We start from the raw sequence: 23,580 nt of genomic DNA on the forward strand, positions 1-23,580 counted from the left end.
CGGGAATTTGTTTCAGCAGCCAAAAAGCCAATTTTTGTTTTAATTGGAGACAAAAATAAAAAATAGCCAAGATGCACATCCGAACTTGTAAAAACGTTCAATAATCGTGAATTTTAACAAAATTGTAAAAACAAATTGAAAAATGGTAAAAAAATACTTTGAACATTATGAATATTCTTTTTAAAAATCATTTTTTCAGTCAACAGGAATGATTTGTTCCATAGTTGTTGCGTTACTCCAATTCTGTAATTTATTTCTGTTCTTTACTCCGATAAGTGACTCTATCCAGCCATCACCGCAGTATGAATTCGGTTTTGAGTTTGAACACGCTTCTTTGTCGTCACGATGGGTCGCCATCGTCAACAAAGCCTGTCCGGCGGCGAGTAACGCGCTCAAGGCGAAGTAAGAGCCGCCGGCTTACCAAAGGTACACCGTGGCGAGCTCAAAGTACACCTTGCGCAGTATACGGGACGCAAGTGCCGGAGATGGGCTGCTGCTGGATTTCGCGACGGCGTGTTTGCAACAAGACATCATGTCATCTCTCCTTGAGACGGGAGCGTTTTTATAAGCGCTGCCGGCTGGGCCTTGAGCGCGCAAGAGAAGAACTGAGTGAAGGCTGTTTATCCCGCGGCGACCTTGATATAAACATGTAAAAGAAGCTCGTCGCTTTCTCTCGTCTGCTCCATCAATACAAAGATTTTCAGCGGAGGCAACAATGTGTTGCTGAGTGCCTCTGCAAAAGCGTGTTTTTTTTTCTCTTGTTGTTTTACGGCGCCGACTTCATTCACGTCGACCTTCGAGGTGACGCAAGGGGTCGCGGAGGTCGCGCTTGTGGCTTGCGCGTGAATGTGAATGTGCCGTTTTTGTGTCCGCTTTACAAAAGGCAACAAAACTCTCGCACGTGATGGTTGACCCCAACGGCGGGCCACACGCTGCACTTCCTCAACTTGCTTGGCGCTCTCGACATTGACTTTTACCTTCCGCAAAACTTGTCAACGCCTTTCCGTTTGGCGTACCAAACACATCGGTACGGTCGTTGTTGGGTGCGTTTGTCTTTATTTGCTCACAGGTTTCAGGTCGCTCAACCGCGCTCCCTCTGAGGAACAATTAGGCGAAAGCGTTTAATTCATCTGCTTTATCCACAAGTGTCTTTTCCAAGCCTGACTCCGCCCCAGCCGTCTCCCCATCCCTTCCTTCCTCTCCCGCTGCAGCTCCTCATTCCTCTTTAGTGACAAAGGCAAGGAGAGCACTGAGTCATGACATCATAATTCACCAGCTCCTGTTTTCTCCGTTGAATCAATATCAGTGTGTCCGAGTCAAGGTTGTTGGCTGGCCTTCACAGCTCGCCTCTTCCAGCTTCTTTCTCGTGGAAAATCGTATAAATTGTCCCTAAAATAATTAAGCCTTCAGATCTGTCACTGCCCTATATATAATTTTTTTTTTTGGAGGGGGACCAACTTCCTGCCTTATAAACAACACTGACGCAGCGTCAAGGTAATGCTGCGGGTAGAGCCGACTGAGATTTTAAGGACTTGCTGCTTAAGGACTTATTTGTAATGTCTTGTGTAAGAATCTGAACTAAGCTTTTTAAAGTGCTACTCTTTGAAGACTTGTCTTGTTAAACTCAAAGCATTTGGAATTTGTTTTGAAGGACTTGTTTTTTTAAAGACTTGGCTTTAAGAAGTGAGGTTTCAAAACTAAGGTCTTTTTTTTGGGCTCTTTCAAAAGTTAGGATCAAGGACTTGTATTTAAGAACTTTGCTTTAAGGAGGAATTAGCTTGAAGGTGTTGCCTTTATTCGCAAAGTTAAATAACCTTCCTCTGAGTTCTTACCTTTAAGGACTAGTCTCCGAAACTTTGGTTTAAAATTTGGTCTTGCAGGACGCAGCTTTTAGGACTTAGCAGAAAGGACTTCTCTTTGATTTCTTGTTTTCGCTCTTGTCTTAAAGAACATAGCCTTAAGCGCAATAACGCTTCTTTAAGGGTACCACCTTAAGGACTAGTCTTTGAGAACTTAAATTCAAAGATTACTCCGAGCTTTAAGGGCTTTTCTTTCACTGATCTTTAAGAAGTTAGCTTTATTGCCTTCTCAGTGGCCACTAGTCTGTCAGAACTTTGAGGTAATCACGATTCTTTTTAGAAGTTAGCTTCCAAGACATCATTTTAAGGACTCGTCTTTGAAAATTTAGTTTCAAGGACCTCGCTTTGCGTACTTGTACTTCAGAACTTGATGACCTTTGAGGACATCACTTTGGATGTGGGGGACTTTTTTTAATGACTTTGATTGAAGATCACTTGGAGTAAAAAAAAAAAAATATTCTTCACAATTCTCAATGCTGCTTTTTACTTCGGTTTGCTTCTCCTTTTGTAATGAATGTCTTTAGCAAGTTTATGGATATGTGTTCATTTTATTTCATGAAAGCATGATTGTGGATGGTATGACAAACAATGACTTCTCACCCATGTTGTCTGCTTGCCACAGTGTAAAAAAAAAAAAAGATAAAGTTGATATTGACTTTAAGAATAAAATACTCTATTCTCAAAGACAGATCCTGAAAGAAACTGAAATGAATTCATCGCTGTGGACTGCAGAAGAAAAGGCAAGAGATAACAAGCACTTGTTTTCAAAACAACCAAAGGTCTCGACTGACAACAGCAAGAGCCAGACGCTCCTACCAGTTACAGTAGCACTGCTGTTGGAGCACGCGGGCGAGATGACACGAGTGATGCTTTTCGTTTCAAAGATGTGAGTATAAAAGTGGTTCAATTGGAAACTGTGTTAAATGTCCATTCGTGTTTTTAACAGTGACAGAATAAGCCTTGAGACAATTCATTTGTTCGACAATGAGCCTCAGTCAGGATTTTAGGGTCCTTATTAGCACAAAAAAAATGCCCCGCTTACATTTGATGATCAACATTAATACTTAATCTTTCCAGCACTTTGTCCGGTTTGCCCATGAAGTAACGGGGACAGTACCTTTGCCCATAGCGAGAGGGAGAGAGGAAAAATAAAGCGAGGGAGGTACCTACCTTTTACTTGTGGGAGGCGGAACGACCATCGGATGCGAGTGGAGAAAGAAAAAAAAAAGCGGAGAAAGTGGAGGTACACACACACACGGGAGCGCCTCCCCCGCCCCCCAAACAACAGCGCGTCGCCCTTCGCTCGGAGGCTATCTGGAGCTCCAAATTAAACGGCGCCTCCTCCGCACTGACCTCCGCCGAGGGACGCGCCGCGCTCTCCGGCCAGCGGTCATGGCCACGACGCTGGAGGGCTGTCGTTGTCGGCGTGCGAGCCTCCACAGCAAGAGCAGCGGCGGTAGCGGCGGCAGCATCCTTTACAGCATTCTTAAGAGTGACAGAGAGGAGCAACAACAGCAACATGAAACGATACAGAACTTACTCCACAGCCACAGGAACTCGCCGTCTTCTTCGTCCGCCTCGTCTGTAGCCTCCGGGCCGGCGTGGCGACATCAGGAGCCCCGGCAGCAGCAGCAGCAGCAGCAGCAGCAGCAGGCGGCGCGCTCCTGCGGGGCAACGCGGCGTCGCGGTGTCCTCAGCTCCCCGCAGGTGACATGCAAAGCGGCCTCCGCCATCCTGGTCAAGACGCTGCGATTCGTCAAGAACGTGCCGTGCTTCAGGGAACTGCCCGAGGAAGAACAGGTGGTCTTGATCCGAAGCGGCTGGGCTCCCCTGCTGGTGCTGGGATTGGCGCAGGACCGCGTGGACTTCGAGACCACGGAGACGGTGGAGCCGAGCATGCTGCAGCGGATCCTCACCGGGGCGCCCCAGAGTCACAGCGAGGCGGCGGCGGCGGCGGCGGCGGCGGTGACGGTGGCGCTTCCGAGTCGAGGCGGGGGAGCCGGCGTGTCGTTGGCCGACATCGAGGCCATTAGAGGCTTCCTGAGGAAGTGCTGGAGTGTGGACATCAGCACCAAGGAGTACGCCTATCTGAAGGGAGCCGTGCTCTTCAACCCGGGTAAATCCGTCAGCCCCTTGGGGGGCAACACTCGGGGCAGCCTAAATGGGGGTGTTCATCACACCGCTTTTGTAAAGTCACCAGCAAGTTCACGGTTATGTCAAAAGTACGTATTTGAGTAACCTCCGGTAGCTATTTGGCCAGGACATCAGGGACACATTTGCGCGGCATTTCAATTAAAAGCAGCAAGAACATAAATGAAAAACACACGAATGCTTGTGGTATTTTTTTGATGTCAAAAAATAATGTTACATCGATATATTTTTATACTTTTTTTAAAAATAGAAACTATGTATGGATGCAGCTGTACACCAAATCGTTAAAATTCAACTTGTTATTCTTTTCATAATGTCTTTTATTGACACACACACGACTTATTATATCAACTTTACTTTTTGATTTAAAAATACAATGTTTGGAGAAAAAAATCTTGGAACAATTTTTTTAATACACTCATAAGCTTCCCAAAGAAGTGCTATTTTTACCTAATGCAGGGTGCCCCTAAAGTTTTGTTTTTTAACAACAACAAATCTCTTTTCCGAGATCAGGACCATTGGTCAGTAGTTAAAATATACCCCGTTTTTGAATGTTAAAGAAACTTATTTGGCAACTTAATTGGGCATAATATTCGACCTAAAGTTACTTAACATTTCATTTAAAAAAATAAAAGGGAAAGAGAGAAATTAAAATAAAGAAAAATAATGAAGATGTTATTTAAGAAAAATATACATTTGCATTTCCTAAAGCTGTTTAACATTTTAATGAACCTCCCCATCCCCAAATAAACTTTTTAAGTAAACATTTAAATGTTAGGCACATTAATTTTTGGAAGATATAAGTGAATCATCTATTGAATGCCACTAGATTGCACTGATGTATAAGTTCTCCGGAATTTGTGTATTACCATCATACTGGAAGTTGGTGCCATCTCTTAACATTGCCTTTTCTCCCTCTCGTCCTCCATGTCTTTTCAGATCTGGAGGGTCTCCGCTGCCTGCCGTACATCCAGTCGCTGCGGCGCGAGGCTCATCAAGCCCTTAACGAGCACGTCCGACTGATCCACCGCGAGGATGCCACGCGCTTCGCCAAGCTGCTCATCGCCCTGTCCATGTTGAGGTCCATCAGCCCATCGGTGGTGGCCCAGCTCTTCTTCAAGCCCATCATTGGCAGCGTCAACATTGAGGAGGTGCTCATGGAGATGTTCTACGGGAAGTAACACAACACTCCAAGGCCTCCAGTATACGTTACCATCCGGTTACCAGACAGACTGTAAAGTCCTTATTGGACAAGTGAAAAGCGTCTACAAAAAAAAAAAAAAAAGGAATGCGTGTGTGTGAATGTTTTATGTTACGTTAAAGCAAGCCACTGTAATTCATAGCTTAACTTATTTGTTTTATAAACTATTTTTCTAAAATAAACTCCCTCGAGTGTTCTTCTTCAGTGCTGTTATTGACACACTTTCCACAGGGTCAGCTGACGTCGGTGATACGTGATACATGCAGATAAACGGCTGACAAAACTCACATGGTTACCTTCAGTGAATTTGGGTCACACTGATTCGGGCCAGCAGCTTGTTTACGTTTTGATAAAGCTCCATTGTGACAAATGTGAGCCTGCAGGAGGCTTCATTAAAGTGGAATCAGCAGTCCCTGAGCCTTAACAGGTACACTTGCACAATGCGATGAAATGCATTCAAACGTCCATCAAAACCCAAATGTAGTATTTTTGGAATGGAACGATTTTTTTTTCAATTTTGAATTTTATTTGCTACCACCAGAGTGTGACAAACGCACCACACGTACATCATTTTATAAACAAGAAGTGACACCAGATTTTGGATGTAGACTTGATAATTTGCATTTTTTTGTGCTAAAAAAATGATTTAAAGTATGACTCTATAAAAATCCTCACATAAATACAGCTTTACTGTCATGTAAAACCTTTTCTTTGACACATAACTAGTTGTCAAAAAGGAACTACTTTATAACAGTATGCCTTTTCATTTCCCCAAAATAAAACCTAATTGTAGCGTTATTCCAAAGTTATTTTTTCCCTTAAAAAAAACAACTCTGTTGTCAAACCATTTATCCTTGGAAAAAAAAGGCTATTTTCATTCTAGGTCATTTTTTGCTTGAAAAATAATAGTTTTATTGTCACAATAGTCCACCTATTTTCCATAAAAATACAATATTATTGTCATATTATTGATTTGTTTTTGGGTTTTTTTCCGAGAAAAAGCGAGTCACAGAATATATTTATTTTTCCCCTTTGGCTTTAGAACTCCTTGAGATTCAAAGTATAATGCTGAGTGCTACTCTAATGACAGGAGTACAGCCAACTATGTTGTCAAACCATTTATCCTTGAAAAAAAAGGCTATTTTCATTCTCGGTCATTTTTTGCTTGAAAAATAATAGTTTTATTGTCACAATACAACTCTGTTGTCAAACCATTTATCCTTGGAAAAAAAAGGCTATTTTCATTCTAGGTCATTTTTTGCTTGAAAAATAATAGTTTTATTGTCACAATAGTCCACCTATTTTCCATAAAAATACAATATTATTGTGATATTATTGATTTGTTTTTGGGTTTTTTTCCGAGAAAAAGCGAGTCACAGAATATATTTATTTTTCCCCTTTGGCTTTAGAACTCCTTGAGATTCAAAGTATAATGCTGAGTGCTACTCTAATGACAGGAGTACAGCCAAATGTGTTAAAAAAAGGGGGTAAACTAATACTGCATGTAGGACAAATAAAGTGGCATTTGTAAGGGGGAGAGCAATTCTAATTGTGTGACATATTTAATAAAAAGTTGTTTAACAATAGAAGAATTTACGGTGTATAATGACAATTTAAACGTAGACGCCTTAAAAAATGCCATCTATCTGATGAGCAAATACTGTACCTATTGGTAACAAATCTCTTCTGCCCTCTAGTGGTGCAATATTGAAATTGTAGGTAGATAAGTATGATCTGTCACTCACACCGACGCGCACGCATTCGTACACACAATGGGTCTTTCGTACTCAGAATATTCGTATTCGTGCCTACGTTTGATATACATTCAGAGAGATATGCTCCAATTTCTTGGACGAGGTGCGAATGTCCATGTGAAACTTTCAACGAATTTATTGCTAAAGATTTTTGTGCTCCCGAGGGCAGAAATGCGCCACAAATCAAAAAACACAGATTACTGAAACGATTAAATAGTACATAAAGTTTATCCTGCTCATCAAAAAAAGATATAGCCATCTGATAATTTAAAATCTCATGTCTTGATAATATTCATGCAACCTGGCGCCCTCTATTGTAATAGCACTCTATGGCCATGACTGAAAAGACACAGAAAGTCTGCCATTTTGGTTTGAAGCAGCCATTTTAGGGTCATTTTTGCCCATTTCCAGGGGACCCTATCAAGACCAATTTCGAGAGATTTTATCCAATTGCAAGCAAATTGGAACCACATCGACTGGCAATAAGTTCAGGGTGTATCCCATTTCACGGCCAAAGTCATCAGCTAAGGTGGGTGGCCCTAATGAGGATAAATGTTAGAAAATGCCGGGATATACTAGACAGAATGCTCGTGAAGTTGAGTGACTCGACACAAAAACAAAACAAAATTAAGCTCCACAATGTCAGAGGATGACCAAACATGTGACTCTAAACATGAAGAATTAAGATCTTAGAAAATGTAGGGATATACTAGACAGATACAATGCTCGTGAAGTTTAATGACTCGACACAAAAACAAAACAAAATTAAGCTCCACAATGTCAGAGGATGACCAAACATGTGACTCTAAACATGAAGAATTAAGATTCAGGTCAGAAGTCAAGGATTAACAGGGGAAGCTAATGTCCCTGCATTTGTGCTCACAGCATTAGAGTGCTAAACTATCATTTCTTGTTTTTACTGTTTGATTTTGGCCTACTTTGACTTTTCCCTCTGTGGTGTTGCAGTGTTGTTTACCATTCTAAAGATTGTCTGTGTGTGCGAACCCCCAGGAGATGGCACTGTCTGGCAGCATTTATGTAGCAATCATACAAATAATCAGACGACTTGTGCAATGATGAAAAGAAACGTGCATGGTTTTAGTTTGTCTACTTACGTGTCAATAGACACAGCATGCTTTCCCAAGCAGGAAGTGCAATGATTGACAAGCAGTTCTGTCTTATAACTCTTAACTATAACTAATGGACTCCTCACAGCAAGGGTGCAATGTCGCATCGGCCATGAAGCTGCAACTTTAGTGCATAAACAGGAAGTGTGCTTGTTTTAATTGTAGAAATGACGTTTATAGACAGGAAGACAGCTGTTTATCCAAGCCCACTATGAAGTCATTGAGGTGAGTTATTTCAAGTGACAGTGCATGTACTTAGATGTAAAGTATACCAGATACTGTACTTGATGTGTTTTATACTCACATGGAAAGGAACCCGATGAGACACACACAGTAGTTCAGCCGTCATCAGTCTTCGGTTACTCCGCTGCGGACCTGGTGAAGTGTTTATTCAGAGTGGGGCTTTTACCTGCAGGCATTTTTGTAATAATTCATCCACCCATTTTCTATAGCGCTCACTCTCATAAAGGTATTCCCAGCTGACTTTCAGCATTACGCAGCCCATTGCAGGGCACATAAGTATCTGTCGCTACCAAGTCTCGATCTGATACCTCTGCATTGCATTACGAAGAAGAAAAAAAAAAAAAGCACAGCCAAATCAGACCAAGCACCTTTTCGAGTCTTCAAAGATTTTATGGAGCAATTTTGTGTGATGTTGACAATAACTGGCAACCACTCCAACCACTCGTCCGTGATTCTTGTGAGCATAAGCAGCATAGAAGATGTATGGAGGCTGGGGAAACGCCAAGAAATGTGACCCCCCCGCAGTGAAATAAGAATACACGGCATTGTGGAATGTGTCTGAATCCCCGAAACGCTAATTATCTCCACGTCAAGTACAATCCTGTTCAACACTGGAGACTTTCCGACAGTCCTCGAATTCATCTGAGAGACGCACGTCACATGATAGGGCGGGAGCTGCTGTTTTGGTTCGCAATGGAGTTCCGAGACTTTCAAATATTACTGCACACAAAAGGGGAGGCGTACAAAGGAAATCAAGGTTGTTTTTAATGTGCAGTGAGAAAGTATAAGGGGCAAACTGATCATGACTCGTGTTCCTATAAAGATAGACATTTCTCCCCGCGTGAAAATTGTGTTGATATATTTATATAAATATCTATATTATATATAGAATACAGATCTATTTGCTATGCATACTCAAAAAAGTCACACCTTCAAATATATCTAAAGTCTTTGCCCCCCCGAACACAAATGTACTCTTTTTTTTTTCTTGCCTTAAACATGAATTATTGTTACATAGGAAACCAAAGCAGTTATCAGAATGTGAATATTGTTGTTTTTTTTTCCTTTTAAAAACAAAACAAACAAACAATGAGAATGATTTGAGTTTTTGTGGGATTCAAAAGTCGTGTACAAAACACTGAATTGTCCTCCCGTGGTGGATGAAACAATAAAATTTGAGTCCTCAGGCAACCGCTTATAAAAATAGAGTTATTTTTTTAAAATAATCTACACGTTGTTTTTTTTAAGGTGAGGCATTCTCAAACAGCGTCTCAAATAGAAAATACCAAACGTTGTCTTCTTCTTCTTCTGCTGCAGGGAGCTGATTGATGTGGACAAGCCCCACCCCCTCCTTCTCAGCCCCACACTTTTCATTTTTGCATATTCTATGTTTTTTTTTTTTTGTTGTTGTTGTGATACACCGTTTTTTTAAAAGTAGATACACCCTTTACAGGTCAAACCCCCCGCCCCCCTAAAAAAAAAAAAATGTCATTACAGCTCCTGGAAGCTGTTAAAATGTCCAGGGAAACCTAGAAAGAATGCAATTATTTCAAATGAAAGAGTACACTGCATAACTGGCTTTTCGAACAAGCACATGGGCATTGAATAGTAAAAACAAAACCAAAAAAAAAAAAAAACAGTGATTAAAAATATACACCTCTGGAAGTTAAAGCAAACTCCTAGGATGGAGAAGGCAACAGACGTGTGAATGAGAGAACAGAAGAGGAATGCTACAAATGAATGCAGATGCTGTATATGTACAAGACCCTGTTTTCCTTTTGCGTGGATGGATGCATGTGTGTGTGCATGTGTGTGTGTGTGCATACGTGTGTATGAGTGTGTTAGTGTGTGCGCACCAGAACGTTCTTCTACGTGAGTGTCCTTGGATGCTGACAAATCACCACGTAGAAAATGACCCAAAACAGAGTGTCGGTCCTTTCAGTGGGGGGGAAACTGGCGTCTCCCGTGGAGAAAGCGAAAAAGGACTTTGACCGCGTGGACTCTCCCGGCTTGCGAGCGGGTTTACCAGATGACGCTGGAGATGCTGGTCTCGCGCGGCAGCAGGGGCAGCATGGCGTTGTTGGCGTGCGCCTCCTCCAGGCTGTGCTCGCGGCTCTTCCCCGGCGGCCTCTGGCCGTTGAGCAGCGTCAGGGGGATGTTGCAGTAGGTGTGCTGGCTCCCCAGCGACGAGAGCGGCGGCAGGGTGCCCCCCGCGGGCAGGTCGAACTCGTAGCTGCGGTAGTAGTGTTTCTGCCTCACGGTGGTGTGGTAGGAGTTGTGGAAGGACGAGCGCAGCTCCGGGTGGGCGGTGGCCATGGCGGTGGATGTGGCCGCCGCCATGGAGATGGCGGAGACGGTCTGCAGCTCGCCGAAGGCGCCCTGCTCGCTGACGTCCAGCGCCGGCTCGTGGCCCAGCATGGGCTCGGTGCGCCTGAAGGGCATCTCGTACTGCAGTTGCTTCCAGAACTTGGAGTGCAGCTTGTTGCTCTTGGGGCCGCGCCACTTGATGACGGTCAGGGTCTTGATGGTGTGCTTGAGGGCCTCCACTTCCTGGTAATTCATGATGCCGCGCAGCTCGGCGCACTCGATGAGGATCACCTTGATCTCGCCGGTGACCAGCATGTTGCGCAGGCGGGTTTCTAACTCGAAGATGCTCCAGCCGCGCCGCACCACGTAGTTGGGCGTCATGACGATGATGAGCCGCTTGCTCTGATCCACGCAGCGCGCCACGTCCTCGATGTAAGCTGCGGGAAACAGGAAGACTGGTTTAAAAAAGAAAAGAAAAAAAGAAAAAGGCAATCCAGGGGCGGGAGGATTGAAGAGGTTTGCTTGTTGGAGGACAAGGGACAACACTGAACAATAGACGCACAGAGTTCGACGCAAGACAATAGCTCATTTCACATCCAAGCCTGGAAGGCATCAATTCGGGATGGGGGTGTCGAAGTCGACTCACAAATTTGCCAGCTTCTCACATTCGGTAATTTTTCATGAATTTACCGATTTGGCTTTTTTTTTTTTCCCTCTGTGGAACCTTTCCATTCCTACGGTGTAAAAAAAAAAAAAAAAAATGTTGGGTGACCTCAAAATGTCAACGCAAGGGACTTTGAAAACATTCTAAGTTGGGCAATTTTTGCTGTTGTGACAATCGTCTTTCCTGCATTTCACAGCAAAGAAAGAAGAGTTGACAGAACATTTGTCCCTCTAATGGGACCTCAACTTCGAGATATGAGTGAAAACAACTCGCTTGCTTTTCTTGCTAATTAACACGTTGCCATAAATGTCAGGAATTTATAACGTGTTTCAAACTAAATGGATTTTTTTTAAAACCCAAAAATACAAGTTGTATTTTATAGTGTATTTACAGTATTTGCACTCTTTTTGAAATACACTAAGATGCCACAAGGTGCCGCCAAAGCACTGTCTAAATATCAAAGTGATGCGTCAAGGAAGTATGTAAGTTTAGCCTGGGTTGTTAGCGGAAGTTACACGCAGGCTTCTGGTGCATTTTTTTCAAAGTAAAATCCTGGAGGTATTTATTTTGAAAGGTATTTTGTAAAATGAATTTTTATTTTCAAACATATCTCTACTGTAATTGTACCACCTTAGCCTACGGCAGTGATAGACTACAACGCATTCAGTCTTAAGCTCAAATTCCTCTGATGTCACCGGTGTACAAATGGAACTCGGTCCAAAAAAAAGGACCCCTGTATTGTTCGATAGCAATGAAACAATACCGGATGTAAGATGACTGGAGCTGGGGGACCAATTTCCTCCAGATAACCCACCCAAGATGCCTGGAGCTTGAAGGTTTTATTGTATCGTCTTCAATTTACTGCCTTCTGTGTTGCGACCAATCAGTTCCAAGTTTGGATCCATAAATCAGAGCGATTGTCTTTTTTTTTTAAGGCTTTGGCATGGAAGAATGATTTTCTCTTTGTGGACCCTGGGACTGGAGCTTAGCAACGGGCAAAATAGTGTAAGTCTAAAAATGTAACTGATAAAAAAAAAAGTTGTCCGGAGGTTTGTTTAGACTGCAAAATGACGACATGCACACAACTATACAGTGGAACCTGAAAAATTCCGTTTTTCACAAAATATTTACGAAAACAGTGCATATGAACATGGAGTTCGAACTGACCTTGGCAAAAGACTTTTGCGAATCTTGCGTGATTACTCGTCACAGTGAAGAATTTGAAACAATTGAATGACAGTTAACATGCCTAGTTCAGGTTCAATTAGAATTATTTGCGATGGGCAAAAAAAAAATGATTGAACGTGTTCCCCAGCGCTATTGTGTTTCATCCGCGGCGGATTTGGGGGAAATTTATCTCCTTGTTTATTGCGCAATCCCTGATTTGTGGTTTGTATGGGTTTTTATCGCTTTTTATAGTCATATAAATATTGAAGATATATCAATATGGATGAAAATGCAGTACAAAGTACATGCACGTAGCGAATGTAAAATAACGACAATTTAAGCAGTCTTTTTTTTTTTTAAATCATGATTTAAAGCATGCAGAAGGGGTAAAATTATGTTAAAAAAACAAAACGTGTTTTTTTCTAGACGACTACACTGCACTGTCACTGGCAGGAGGTCATTGACTAAAATAAAAGACAAAACCGGATATACACACACACACACACACACACACACACACACACACACACACACACACACACACACACAAATAACCCTGCCTGATTTGAGTCTTCACCCCCTTGTCACCTACTGTAAGTCAGGAAAAACACAAGCGTTACATAACTCCCAAAAATGATTCTGAGCGATTAGCCTGTGGTGTAAGGTGTGTTGATTCTTTCCTCCCGGTTCTGCTCAGAAAGCAGCTGACAATCGTGTACGTTCAACCTTTTCCATGTTTACAATCACAAATCCTTACGTGTGTGTGTGTGTGTGTGTGTGTGTGTGTGTGTGTGTGTGGTCAACACAGCCACGCACGCCGTGATAGCGATGTGAAAGTGGATGAGAAGCACATCGGAAGTGCAATAAAAATGACAGAACGGTTTCCACGCTTGTAGTACTCAGGGAAAAACACAACTTGTATTTTGGGGCCCAAAACAGTCATTTAAGTTCCTGAAATTTATGGCAACAATGTTAGCTAGCGCAACAAAGCGAGCAAGTTGGAGTTCCATAAAAGGCATAACCGTTCCGTAAACTCTCATTTCTTTGTTGTGAACTGCGGGAAAGCAAAACTTAAAATATTCATTTGAATTGCCCAACTTCAAATGTTATCGAAGCTCGAAAAAAAAAAAAAAAAATCGGTATTTGTGCGTACCCCCGGCTTAAGTTGAGGTGTCTTGATGCATCTAATTCGTATCATCCTGTGAGGATCTGAACTTGACGGTTGGACAGCGTTTCGAAAAAACAAAACAAATTCAGGGCAAAGTACCTCCAAAGAGTCGCGTGTCATCCTGGTAATGCTCAGTGGTGAGACCTAAACATAAACATGTTGACATTCAGGTCATGAACACACAACACGAGACATGCTCAACACAACAGCCTTTGTCAAAGTGGCCTCATCTGCTCTCATTGATCTTTCGCGTCACATTTGATTTCAATCACGAGCCTCCCGAATGGACGTTCATCCGCCATGATTGTGTCAGGCGCAAACGCCGCCGGCAATTTTGCTTTGATAAATAGCAAAGAGGCAGAGCAGTCAGCAACGGCTCGGAGCCTTCAACACATTTCCCCACTGATGTTTAATTCTGTATGGTCCAACCAGGACGTGTTTGCGTTTCATCTGTTCCGCATGAAGCCGACAGTACAAACACGCCGCATCGCTGGTAACTAGAGCACGCTATGTACTAGCGCCTCAGACAGCCTACCGAGCACAGTTAGCATGCATGAGAATTTGTTCAGACGGAATTTTCAGCGGTTTAAAAATGCATGGGGCGAGGCACGCAAGATGTGAAATGTCTTCATTACATCAGCTCGCCCCGTGCACTATACTGCACAATACGATAAACATTCCAGGAGAAGCACGTGTGTTCGAAAGGCTCGAAGGAGAAACGTCCACAAAACACGAGACAAAAAAACCCAACACAACACAAAAGACAAAAAAACACTCAACACGAAAAGGTGTGACAACTCGGTGCTTACTTCCAGTCGGAATGAGGTCCCGGTCGGGGATGAAGAGTTTGTAGCCGTAATGCTTCTCCAGCACGTCGGGGAGAATCTCCAGGGCAAAGCGTTCTTCCTCACGGGTCTCCTGACTCCACTGGTCGGGGTCCACTTTGGTGTAGGACAGGTAGGCGTCATAGTCCTTGTTTTCTGGAAGAAGAAGATATTCAATCACTTCCCACTCTCCAACATGTTAAAAGTACCATATTTTCCACACTAAAAGGCGCACTGGATTATGAGGCGCACCTTCAATGAATGGCCTATTTTGTAATTTTTTTCATACACCGCATTATAAGATGCAATCTACAATGCATCCACTAGATGGCACTACGCTCAAGGAAACGCCAACAGAATGATCAGATGTCAGTACAGTACATTATTTAATAAGGCAGCGACCGATCGGCTTAAGTTTGAATGCTACCTTGTCAGCATGTCTCGAGCAAGGAGCCATTTTGGGGGTCAAAATATTACCGTAATGATCATACACAAGGCGCGTCGGATTTTAAGGCGCGCTGGGAGCTTTGAAGAAAACTGAAGGCTTTTAGCTGCGACTTTTAGTGCGGAAAATACAGAATATTCAATCACTTCCCACTCTCCAATGCGAGTGACTTGACTGATGACCGGAAGTGAAAAGTTCAATTACAAGTTACTTTCTGAGTTAGCTTCAGCAGAAGCTGACAGCTCCGCTTCACATAAAAATGATTTTGCAACTACTTTACGGGAAGCGCGGACTTTCTGACTTAATGCCTTTCATGCACCCTGTAACCTGATAACATGATGAGCTGTAATAAAAATGTGACTTTCCGCATTGTGCTATATGCATGGGTCAGACTTTGGATTTCTTTGTGTCACTCTAACTTCAGTGCCTCCATAGCCTGGAACCTCACAGCATGCCACGGTATGGAGAAAACAATAGTTGCCATGGCAGCGCATCGAATTAACCTCTTAAAGCAAACTTGGGGAAACAACAACTTCACAATGGCCATGTTCCTGTGGTGATTGGAAAAACAAATTGGTGGAGGAAATACCGAACCACCAAATGATTTCCCACGAGGCGGTGGAAAGAAGTGAACAGGCAGAAAATAGACGACCGGAAGAAAGTATTAGTTGTGACATGTTCACTAAGTCCTAGTCATTATTCTCTGCGGAAGCTGGAATATGGGCCAACCAAAAAGGAAAGAGGGGCTTTTTCATCAACTCTTTGAGGAGCACATGCAGCTTTGAAACGACTGCGAAGGAAGGCCACGCCGGGCTGCCTGTGCTCAGTAGGACGGCAACATCAAACACCCCCCATCTCAAATTAGCAACCAACCTTGCAAATTAACCACCTAGCAAAGTTGCGGGAATCAAAACAGCTTGTACCGGCGCGGCCCCCCCGACACTATGACTTAATCATGTGAAAGTTTTTTGACGGCAAAACAATGTCGCATCCATTATTCATGAGCTCGACAGAACGTGAGAAAAAGGACAGCGTTTTCAAAAAAAGACGATTCTGAAAGTGAGCATACTCTGCGGAAGAAACAAAAAGTTCACATTTTGAGGCTTCTGCTTTCGCTGGCCCTGACGCTTCACCACCGATAGATTTCCGCCCCGATGCAGACTTAACCTCAATTCCAGGGACAGAAAGGGATGATGAGGCTTACCTCCGTCCAGGTCCTCACTGCCAAAGTGCCTCCTGTAGAAGAGCATGAGCTCAATCCGGTAGCATTTGTACAGCGAGATGAGGAAGATCAGCAGCAGCAAGATGGCCCCGAGCCCTCCGGCCAGCTCGACCGTGTACATGAGCTCTGCTGAGGATGACACACACACACACACACACACACAGACAAGGCCCCCCCAAAAATGTCAGTCGCGGTAGGATCAAACCCAGGCAGACAATTTCAAAATGACAGTGTCAAAGTCTACTGTCATTTTGTACCGAGATCCAAGAAGGGAGTGGAGGTCTTTCATTACTTTATTCCTCAAGAGGTGACATTGAGTAACTGTATGAATGATGGCACCGCGCTACTTTCAGGAGACAACTTATGTGAAATTAATTTTAGTTGATTATATGCAAATTATCGTACTTCTGCCTGCCTGTCCATCGAGTGAGATATGAAACAACCCATTAAAGCTTTTGGTGTCTGGATATTTCTGGAAATGTTTCATTGAGGAAGACCTTCTGGGCCACATTGACGTAAGGGTAGGGTTAATTTACATAATAACACAAAGTTTCTCCACTCATGACATGATAGGCTGAATGGGTGAAGATTCAGGGCCACTTTCAAGTGACTGATAGACGACACTGTCTAAAACAGTTTCCACGCAGAGACACTATCACGCACGAACACCCGCAGCCCTCCACTGATGGGACGTCTATATGATCATTTCACAGCGAAAGGGTAAGCAGAGATGCATTACGTTTTGGTGGATGCACGGCTAAGTATTAGCTAACAGCGCAAAAAGAAAAATACTTGATCGCTGAGAGAAGTTGCCAATGCAGTGGCTGACGGTATTTTAATTTTTTTTTTTTTTTTTTGTGACGTGTCCACACACAAAATGCACGCAGTAGTGGATGAAGTATTGCCGAATGTTATACCTTGGTGTTAAAATGACATTTTTGAGGACAGTGTCGTCATGAACTCACCTGGACATTAACCCTTTCAGGGACAGCGGTCACTGCAGTGGACAGCTTATCATGTTATCAGGTTACAGGTTATCATTATTGGTGCATGGGTTAAAATCCAGAATCGGGTGTAGGACATCCACTTGTGACAATTCTAAAAAGAAGAAGTGAGCATTTTCTTCTGACAAATGTTCTGCTTCTGGGTGTCCCTCGTTTGATTCGGGCCTCAATAATAAGAAGCTGGGCTTACGAATATGCAACTTTAAGCTGACAGTCATCCACTTGGTTACACATCCACTCTCTGGACTGAACCATCATCAGTATCGCGGGAAGCTAAGCTCTCAGCGAGGCGGCATCCATCATCGGGGAGGGCGGCAGGCACAAGAGGTTCATCGTTGGGGAGGGATGACGGTGCACGGGGGAGGAAGACAAATAGAAGACGAGCGGAGAGTGGATTCATTCGGTTGGCGCGGCGCAGCAATGAAACGGCACTGCACTTTGGATGCCTTCCATGAAAACGGGCATTTTAAAAAACGAGACGGCTCGCTCTCCTCATCGCACCAACGTCCCTTCTGTCTTTACCGCTGAAAATGAACACCCCCCCCCAGGACACTCTTCCACCCCCGTGCTGCATTTCTCTGCTCATTTCTCTTCTCTATTATCTCCTCCCAATCTCCCCTGTGGGTTAGCATGGGGCGGGATGACTTCTGTTGTGAATTAAAGCAGCATTTACCTGCTTTCCCTGCGCTAAAGAACTGCTGCGCTTTAAATCTTTGGCGGTTGAGCCCCGAATGGCTACCATTGGAAACATAAGCTCACTTTGCATTTGCAATTATGAAGGTCCACTACAAAACGAAAGCTATTTCAGACATTGTGCTAGGTTAATAAAATGGGTGATTTTCAAAACTAGCTATGAAGTCAGGAACTTTCCCTTTATTATTATAAAGGCCTTCTTAAGGATAAGATTGTCACACTGGCCGTACAGTCCATATAGGTCAGATTACTTCCAATTCCATTACGGTCAAGTAAGCATTTTTTTTTTAAGCGGGTGCGGTGTCATGCAATGGACGATGTTGGACCTTGGCAGTTCCACTACATCAGCAGTCAAACTAGCTCTCTAAGATGCGCAAAACGATGATTTGAGTCGGCAGGAATGTGGAGCTGGGAAGTTTTGCAGTGTGGCGTCAAGGGAGAGTCGGGAGAGCATGAAAGAAAAGTGAGCGAGGAGAGTGAGAGAATGAGAGCGACTATTGGACTTTCTTCCAATCATTCTAAGGATATCTTCTCTTTAGTGTTGTTGCCGCACACGCACATTTGTGGGCTGTTGGTGTGCAGTGACCAATTCAAACAGAATCGCTGTGTTTTCAAAAACCTCCCACAGAGATTTTGATAACAGCAGGGAGACAAGGAGACAAGAACGCTGTACTATCAAAACTTGTGTCTTAGGGGCCCCTGAATGGAAAAGCTGCACGATCTAGTGATTTTACAAATGATAGTCATGCTCAGTTTCAATTGACACTGCTAGCGATGGATTAATTTAACGATACGTTTATAATTGTGACTGCAATTTTACCAGACATGTTTCCAAGAGCGCTTTCGTTGGCCATGACTGAAATAGGCTATGACCACTCTCACAGCGGTGCAGCCTTCCCTCTCGCAGATCTGCCAGTCAACGCTCGTTGGCGAAATTAACATCGGGTCTAAACTTTCTCTGTGCAGAGTAACACAATCGGGGAAAGATGTCATGTACAAGAACAAGTTGTACATTTCTGCAGAAAGTTGTAAAAAGTGAAAATAAACCATTCAATCCGACAAAAAAAAAAAAAAGTTGGAATGTCTGCTAAAAAAGTAATCGTATGTAAATGTGGCGATAGCGTTTTTGGTGGTCAGACGATCTGACCTCCTGAAAGTATTGAGAATTCAAGAGAAAAGTTTTGGTGGACTCGACAATAAATATGTAAAACTGATGCATATTTCCATTTCATTTATCAGTGCAGTCTGACTTGAAAAAAATTCAGCGGGTGGCTTTAATGAAGATTTGGAATTGGCTGTCGGACTCCTGCTCGACAAAGAGCAAATAAGCATTTCTCTCAACCTTGACATGATCTCTCGAACGAGACTCATAAAATGCGTGTCAGTGGGTGAACACTCATTACGAATGTGGCGTCCTCACCCTTCCTGAAGAGCTGGATGGTTGCCTGGCGACGCCCGTTGCCATTCTCCACATAACAGGAATAATTTCCCAGATCCTCCTCCTCCAATGAGTCGATGGTAAGGGAAATGGCGACTTCCTGCTCGCCCAGGTGCTCCTTGACGATCCTGTATGATAAAAGGAGAAGAACTTTTCAAAATAAGATAAAAAACTGATTTCATTTGCATTTTTTTCGATCTTCTCCATCCATTCTCTTCCTGTTTTCCGGGGTTGGGTCGCAGGGGCTGAAGCAGGGAAGCCCAGACTTCCCTGTCATTGTAAATAATTTGAAATCCAAGGTCAGCCATTGTCAGGAAGAAGACTCTGTTGCATCTTTCGAGGTTCCATTTTATCATATTTCACTTTTCTGTATCCATCGATCATCAAGTGTATCCCTACTGAGCTGGAGCCGATCCGAGCTGACTTTCTCGAGATGGGGTACCCTGTGGATTGGTTGCAACGCAGGACACGACACAAGAATCGAACCCCCGAACCTCAGAGCTGTGGAGCAGGTATTTTCACCACTCACACATTAGGCTGCCAGTTTTCTGCAAATTAACTTTAACTCCTCCCAAGTCTAACGTCCACTGCCACAACGGTAATGAAGTTTGACAATTCTTTTTATGACAAACTCAACATAAAAATGTAATCCGGGGCTAAGTGACTTTGGAAGAAATACTGTAGATTGCCTTCATTCGCTTTAGGAGTGCTCTCTTGAAGACATGACGATAAAAAAAAAAAAAAAGTACCTGCATGTAATGGCCCCTTCACTGTCATAAAGTCACCATATGTTAATTTCTTTGCCTGCACTCAAAACATATGAGATATGAAAATCAATAAGGGTTCTTCCTCAAGACCACGCACCATGGAGGGAGGGAGGGAATCAAATAACGGCGATGAGAAGAAAATCTTTTTATAGCGGCTGCCATGGTAACGGAGAGGATGTAATATTCCATAAAGTAAATGAGTGTCCCCGGCCCGGCTGGTTGAGCCTGATGGAGGGGAGAATAGGGATATCATGGCCTCCTCCCCACTGGCACAAACACTTCTACTTAGCTCACTTTAAAAGCACCCTCTGCACAAAGGCGAAGTGCAAAGGAGAAAGCCATCCCGCTTGTTTGTGCGCGAGCACCGGCTGAGCTGAGTGAGGCGGCCATGCGTCATTGGTTGGATGTGTTAAAGAGGCTGAGAAGAAGGCTTCGTGTGTATCTGTGTGTGTGTGTGTGTGTGTGTGTGTGTGTGTGTGTGTGTGTGTGTGTGTGTGTGTGTGTGCGTGCGCGTGCGTATGCAAGTATGTGAGTGTGTAGGTGGGGATAATGACTCCAGCAGCCCTCAACTCACTTTCACTCGCTCTGTAGCCTTCAAGCCGATAAAATGCGCATAAGGATGGCGAGCTGTGCCGGTTTGGCACCAGTAATTGAAAGTGTGTCACGGACTCGTGATATTTGTACGTCCGGTTTGTTGTTGAAAAGGAGGAATAATTCATGTCCCCGGCTTCTCCTCAAGGGTTTGGCGTGTACTTTGAAGATTCCTGGTTCACCAGCAGGCACAGCGCAATGGCTTGCTATCATAAGATGGCAACCTGCATCTCTCATGGAGGAGAGAAGGCGAAGTTGAGAGTGCGACGCAGAGATACAGGTGAACTGCAATGCAAATAGACAGGAAGCCAGCTTTAATATTTCAAAATAAAAGTTTGTGCCTGGCCCACTACATCTTGTTCTTTAACATTGAAATTGTTGAATGAATTCTTAAAATGAGCAAGCTAATACTCACCACCTAATATGGCTAGCTAGTTTAAGCTAATATTCGCTATTCAAACAGTCAGCCATCAAAGTCCCTGACAATAAAGTGTAAAAATCACCTGGCTAATATTCAGCAGCTAACATGACTAGCTAGTGTTCGGGAGTATTAGTTCATGCCATCTACATTTTTCAGACAAAAGTTACACTTTTGCAAGTAGTAACGCAACTTCGGCTAACTGTGACTCCATTTTGTTGTCATCATGGTGTGAGAAGACACCACACTGCTCCCGTACCCGACTCGCACCTGCTGGCGAGTGTCATCGGCAAGCGCAGGAGTGACGTGAAGAAGATGCCAAGTTTTTGCTTCTTGTCGTCATTGCTATAGCATTTTGCTGCTCTCATGTTTGTTCCGCATTAGTCTTGTTCAGTATCGTCACTTCTTGTCTCATGTTTTCCTTACAAGTACTACTGTGATTGTCTTGTGGCTTTTTGTATTACCTCATGCTTGCGTGCGCCTTTAGTTCAAATAAATACTGTATTCATTCCTGTATATAATGTACCCGTTGTTTGCGTTCGCTGTTCTAATGAAGCAAAACATACTGTCATGGTTAGCCTGCAAGCTACATTCAGCTCAACAATGCACTAACTAACTAACGAACTAGTTAACAAATCGGGGGTCTCATGCATTAAGTGGACATAAGTCAGAAGATTAATCAACACTGACTAATACAATATGAATACATCAAAAATACCCCTCCCCCCTCCAATAAATTGTGTGGATCTGTATAAAAGGTACAATCTCGATATATTAATTCCAGGACAAGGCATGTGTTTGGCATTTGTTTTCTGTGAAACCACAATCATGTATTGTTATAAGAACATCTCACTCATTGTGCCAATCAAAACTAAGCAGTAATGCTTTTAAAGGCAGGGTTTTTGCCATATTGGATATCCTTATATTGTGCAGGTGCACCGAATATCAATCTGGCATTAAGTCAGTGCATCAAGACTTCTAATTGCATGTAAATGTTTTGAAAAAGTGTGTGAAGTGCAGTTCATGGAGAGGTACAAATGAGTGCATTGATTCAGTGGCTGCTGCGGGCGCATTTAGCGTTCTGTTACTTCCTCGTTAGAGAAGTCTGGGTTTGCTACTTAAGTGATTAATTTCAGACTCATTCCATTTATTATTGTGCCCACAAAATATGCCCGCAAAACACCATCCGAATTGGGTCAGCGGCATATTGATCACCTTCCTCAAATATGCAAGCTAGGATTTTTGTTTTGCTTATTTATTAGTCTCCCGCACGATATGCTAATGTCCATTCATCTGCGCTATGACAGCGACGGTGGCCCTGTCCTGGGGTTGCGCAAATGAAAATGTATGGGCTCGCTGTAGAAATGAGCTCGCCTGGATCAATAAGTTAGAGAGCTGGGTGTATATAAATGGCAGAAGTGAGCTGTTGCTCTAAAAGTGCAGGTTTGATGCATTTGTAATGAAGGCCGAAGTGTGTGTGGGTGCCAGGGGGAAGTTTGCTGTCGGATGAGTGCAGATTTGTTCACGTGGAGATGCTCCCATCCTTTCTCTTAAGTGCGCACTGCGTATCGCTGGATGACTTTATGGGAGTAAACTTGAGGCCTTGGCTGGATGGGGGAAAAAAAGCTGACGCTAGCAGCATTAGTAACACAAGGCGATTGATCAAATCCTTTATTGATCCACCGCAAGGAATACAGTATTACGGTGCATTTGGGGGAAATCCTCGTACGGGTGTGAGTCGCTTAAAAGGAAATGTATTTCCCTCGCATATTCAGATCGCCGCACACACACATCCCGGATGCGTATCGGATACCTTCACCCTCCGTTCAATCTTTCAGTCTCTCTCGCCCATCCGTGTGCTGCTGGAGGTGGGTGCACAGAGAGAGATAGCACAAGTGGCAGCGGTGTGAAAAATGGTGGCTGTTAACCATCTGACAGGGGCTGTCTCCCCCAGAGCTGCAGGCGCTCCAAACAGCCCTAATGGCAAACCTGCACACGGAGCACCGAATGGACTTGTTTTAAAATGTGTTCTATCACGCGTGAGGAAGACGCATCGGAATTGAGCTCATTTTGGACATCTTTGAGCGGTAGACTCGAAAGTGAGGCTTTTTTTTTTTTGTGCCGCGCTTTGAATGTCCTTTTTAACAGCGCATTAAGCAACACTTGCTGGGCTCTGTATAGTGACAAAGGAAAGAGCAATGGAAATGGACTGAAAGGAGAACACTTGAATGAGGGAAGACGGCAACATTGACACGCTTTCCCCATGAGAAATCGGGGAATCAGAAACCATCGGTTTCGAGGCGAAACCATAGCATCATAAAAGCTTGAATAACTGTGCAGGCAACTGTTTAAGTAACATTTTCATCTTTTTAACGTCAACAAAAATGTAAAAATAAGTTAACCACTGTTGATTTTACTAACTCTCCTTATTTGTGTCAAACTGAACTATTTTGAAGTTTAAGCTAATTTTTATTTTTTTTACCCTTTATTGGACTAATGTAAGTCTAACCATCAACACAATCCAACTCCATCTTAGA

The 23,580-nt window shown here is 43.4% G+C and overlaps 2 protein-coding genes and 1 long non-coding RNA gene across 6 annotated transcripts in view; 1 reads left to right on the forward strand and 2 right to left on the reverse strand.

Moving 5' to 3' along the window:
- LOC109530657 (uncharacterized) overlaps positions 1-3,308 on the reverse strand; it is a 10,486-nt gene extending 7,178 nt beyond the window's left edge. The window contains exon 1 of the long non-coding RNA XR_002171046.1: positions 3,213-3,308. This is a non-coding gene — a long non-coding RNA (uncharacterized LOC109530657). The remainder of the gene's footprint in view (positions 1-3,212) is intronic.
- nr0b1 (nuclear receptor subfamily 0, group B, member 1) lies at positions 2,537-5,407 on the forward strand. The gene is made up of 2 exons (XM_019894536.1): positions 2,537-3,975; positions 4,950-5,407. The coding sequence occupies exons 1-2, from the start codon at positions 3,252-3,254 to the stop codon at positions 5,189-5,191; spliced, it is 966 nt and encodes a 321-aa protein (XP_019750095.1). The 5' UTR covers positions 2,537-3,251; the 3' UTR covers positions 5,192-5,407.
- A 4,341-nt stretch (positions 5,408-9,748) lies between these two features.
- Positions 9,749-23,580, reverse strand: part of il1rapl1a (interleukin 1 receptor accessory protein-like 1a) — a 196,375-nt gene continuing 182,543 nt past the window's right edge. The window contains exons 8-12 of one of the 4 annotated variants that reach the window (XM_019894530.1): positions 19,250-19,395; positions 16,115-16,258; positions 14,451-14,621; positions 13,741-13,785; positions 9,749-11,079 (exon numbers count right to left, since the gene is read on the reverse strand). In XM_019894530.1, coding sequence (XP_019750089.1) covers positions 10,358-11,079; positions 13,741-13,785; positions 14,451-14,621; positions 16,115-16,258; positions 19,250-19,395 — 1,228 coding nt within the window. In that variant the 3' untranslated portion in view covers positions 9,749-10,357. Of the gene's footprint in view, positions 11,080-13,740; positions 13,786-14,450; positions 14,622-16,114; positions 16,262-19,249; positions 19,396-23,580 lie in introns of all 4 variants that reach the window. The other 3 variants (XM_019894529.1, XM_019894532.1, XM_019894531.1) reach the window with 3 other exon arrangements.

This window comes from Hippocampus comes, unplaced genomic scaffold (genome assembly GCF_001891065.2).
Source record: "Hippocampus comes isolate QL1 unplaced genomic scaffold, H_comes_QL1_v1.1 scaffold96, whole genome shotgun sequence".
Taxonomy (NCBI): domain Eukaryota; kingdom Metazoa; phylum Chordata; class Actinopteri; order Syngnathiformes; family Syngnathidae; genus Hippocampus; species Hippocampus comes.

What these genes read in the sequence shown, in the direction of transcription:
- nr0b1 (XM_019894536.1), top strand. Translation starts at nt 3,252, where the DNA reads ATGGCCACGACGCTGGAGGGCTGTCGTTGTCGGCGTGCGAGCCTCCAC. An exon ending in AGCCGTGCTCTTCAACCCGG is followed by an intron (nt 3,976 to 4,949) that starts GTAAATCCGTCA and finishes ATGTCTTTTCAG; the next exon opens with ATCTGGAGGGTCTCCGCTGC.